At 43.6% G+C, this 2,500-nt stretch overlaps 2 protein-coding genes across 2 annotated transcripts; both read right to left on the bottom strand.

Annotated features, from left to right (window-relative positions):
• Nucleotides 1-40: 40 nt before the first annotated feature.
• Nucleotides 41-577, bottom strand: LOC147469091 (uncharacterized). The gene has a single exon (XM_086551151.1). It carries the CDS (start codon nucleotides 575-577, stop codon nucleotides 41-43), a length of 537 nt encoding a protein of 178 aa, XP_086407277.1.
• A 721-nt stretch (nucleotides 578-1,298) lies between these two features.
• LOC147469092 (uncharacterized) lies at nucleotides 1,299-2,054 on the bottom strand. Its single transcript, XM_086551152.1, has 2 exons — nucleotides 1,812-2,054; nucleotides 1,299-1,760 (listed from the first exon to the last, which is right to left on the bottom strand). Exons 1-2 carry the CDS (start codon nucleotides 2,052-2,054, stop codon nucleotides 1,299-1,301), a joined length of 705 nt encoding a protein of 234 aa, XP_086407278.1.
• Between the last annotated feature and the right edge of the window lie 446 nt (nucleotides 2,055-2,500).

Genomic DNA, 2,500 nt, shown 5'->3' on the forward strand with positions numbered 1-2,500 from the left:
TCAGATAACACCAACTTGGGTAGCCAGTCCTTCTCATACCTTAGGAATGCAGGACCAAATTCCATCGTCCACCCTTTATCAACTCATGTGCTGAAAGGCCTCTAGTAGCATCATTGGCTGGATGGTCTTCTGATCGTACATGGCGCCACTGGTTTGGAGAGGAGGCCCTATGGACTGTCCCAAGTCGGTTTGTTACAAATGTATGAAAGCGTTGCTTGGTACTTGAGATATATTGTAGAACAATCATGCTGTCAGACCAAAACACAGAATCTTCCAGAATGAGTGTCATCCCCCGACATATCTTCATGTCAACTTGTGCAGCCAGTGTGGCAGCACACAGTTCGAGACGTGGAATGGAGGTCGTCTTGATGGGTGCAAGTCTTGCACAGGCACCAAGGAGGCTTATATGAACATATCCCTTATAGTGTCCTAACCGAACGTATGTTACAACGGCATAGGCCGTTTGTGAGGCATCACAGAAATGATGTAGCTGGGCATGTACTAACTTGCTGCTGGCCTGGGCAGCTGCTATGTGACGTGGTACTTTAAAGCCTTCCAGTTTTGCAAGGTCATTCATCCATCTTCTCCATTTTTGTTAATTTTTAGGTGGTAGATTTTCGTCCCAACCCAATTTGCGACGAACTTTATCTTGGAATATCATCTTTGCTCTAATGGTGAAAGGGGCTAGTAAGCCTAAGGGGTCAATGATAACACTCTTGATGCTCAGTATGCCCCTGCGCGTGGTTGGCTTCATGGGTGTTGACACTCTGACCTTTAGCACGTCATCATCGAAATCCCACAGGACTCCTAGAGCCCTGTCCATTGGCAAGTTATCAACCGCCAGGTTTATGTCCATTATTCGGGGCTTCTTTCATTTGTGGGAATAACTCTCATGACTTTCATATTTAAGTTCACTCCATTGAAACTAGCTGCACAATCAAAAAGTATCCTAAGTTTGTCTGGCTTGTTTGGGTTGAAGACTGGATGATTTGGTAAGTACCAGGTTTTGTTTAGTGGTCCAACGATTTTGTGTACTCAGCAAACCCTTTTTTTTTTCTCTTTGACATATTTTGGATGCAAGTCAACATTCCTTTTAAGTCTGCTCTTTAATGAGTCTAATCGTCGACGGGCCATACTCCAGTTATCTGGTAGCCCTGGATCAATGCATATGCAGGTACACTCTTTTGGGCAACTTGGTCTTGGGATGTTATTATGACTGGGACTATTGGTAATGCAGTGTGTCTAGGTGTTGCTCTTTCACTCATCCTAGTGATATTTGCATGTTCCCTCCTTTCTAGTCATTGCCTTTCCTCCTTTGTTGTTGTGCCTTCCACTGGTTTTCCACTCTTTCTAAACTCTGTATCATGCAGCAACCGAGAATGGTATCCACCACAGCCATGGACATCGCATGGCCGTGCTCTGCATTGTCCTGCACTGTGGCCAGATTTCAGGCAATTGAAGCATTTCCTGTGGCCGACCAAAATCTTCCTGCGTTGGTGAATACTGGCGGACTTGAACAAATCACAGAAAGCCAGGCTATGTTCTCCATAACAAAGATCGCATATAATCGGTCTTGAAGTCGACGGTCTTGCCTGGATTGTAAACCCAAACTCTGCCCTTCGATCTCGTCGTGTAACCTTCTCAATCGAGTCTGAAGGCCTCTGACTCTTCTTAGGAATTTCCTTACTAGTAACTTTATAAGTTACTGAGGATGAGGCCCCTCCAACTCTCTTTGCTGACCTGCCTAAATTCTCCACTTCCTTTCATAAGAATTCCCTAAGTTGTAATATATCTCATCTCTTTTTGCTTGCCTTTGGTTTTATATTGTTCCATCGGTCTATCCTGGTATCATCAAGGCCCTTTGTCAGTTGCATTATGTAGAAGGGTATGTCAAGTTCTTGTAGCCTATCGAAGGAGCCTGTGTAAGATCTAATTAATTCCATAAAGTCATACAACTCTGTGAGCCCTTCTAAGTCATTTTTCTTCACATGTGGCCAATTTAACAATTTCTCAGTCTGTTTTTCTATATATTGTGTCACATCACCGAACTTCATTTTGAGTGCGTTCATGGCTGTTTTGAGACCCTTCTAACTGGACAGCTTTAGACAGTGTGAGAATGTATGCAGAGCCTCAGATCACAGTGGATGATTCTGGCTCTTCACATGTGGCCAATTTAAAAATTTCTCAGTCCGCTTTTCTATGTATTTTGTTACATCACCGAACTTCTTTTTGAGTGCGTTAATGGCTGTTTTGAGACCCTTCTAACTGGACATCTTTAGACAGTGCGAGATTGTATGCGGAGCCTCGGATCACAGTGGATGTACAAAAGGTTCAGTTTGGTCCTGGCTGATAGCCCTTTGGTTTGCTCTTTATACTGACTCATAAAGGACCAGTACTGTTCTGTTCCTTCACTCTCCAGCATGGGCAACTTATGTTCTACCACTTTCATAGCCTCCATCATTGAACATTTATATTGCTCTGATGTCTTTCCATCATCTTT

The sequence above is a fragment of the Penaeus japonicus genome, unplaced genomic scaffold (genome assembly GCF_977035675.1).
Source record: "Penaeus japonicus unplaced genomic scaffold, GWHDUDI00000001_assembly GWHDUDI00000024, whole genome shotgun sequence".
NCBI lineage: Eukaryota > Metazoa > Arthropoda > Malacostraca > Decapoda > Penaeidae > Penaeus > Penaeus japonicus.

Excerpts from the sequence above, each read along its gene's own strand:
- LOC147469091 (XM_086551151.1), bottom strand. The coding sequence starts at position 577 with ATGAATGACCTTGCAAAACTGGAAGGCTTTAAAGTACCACGTCACATA.
- LOC147469092 (XM_086551152.1), bottom strand. The coding sequence starts at position 2,054 with ATGAAGTTCGGTGATGTGACACAATATATAGAAAAACAGACTGAGAAA. Across the intron at positions 1,761-1,811 it reads GGAACAATATAAAACCAAAG|GAAGTGGAGAATTTAGGCAG; the intron begins GCAAGCAAAAAG and ends TTCTTATGAAAG.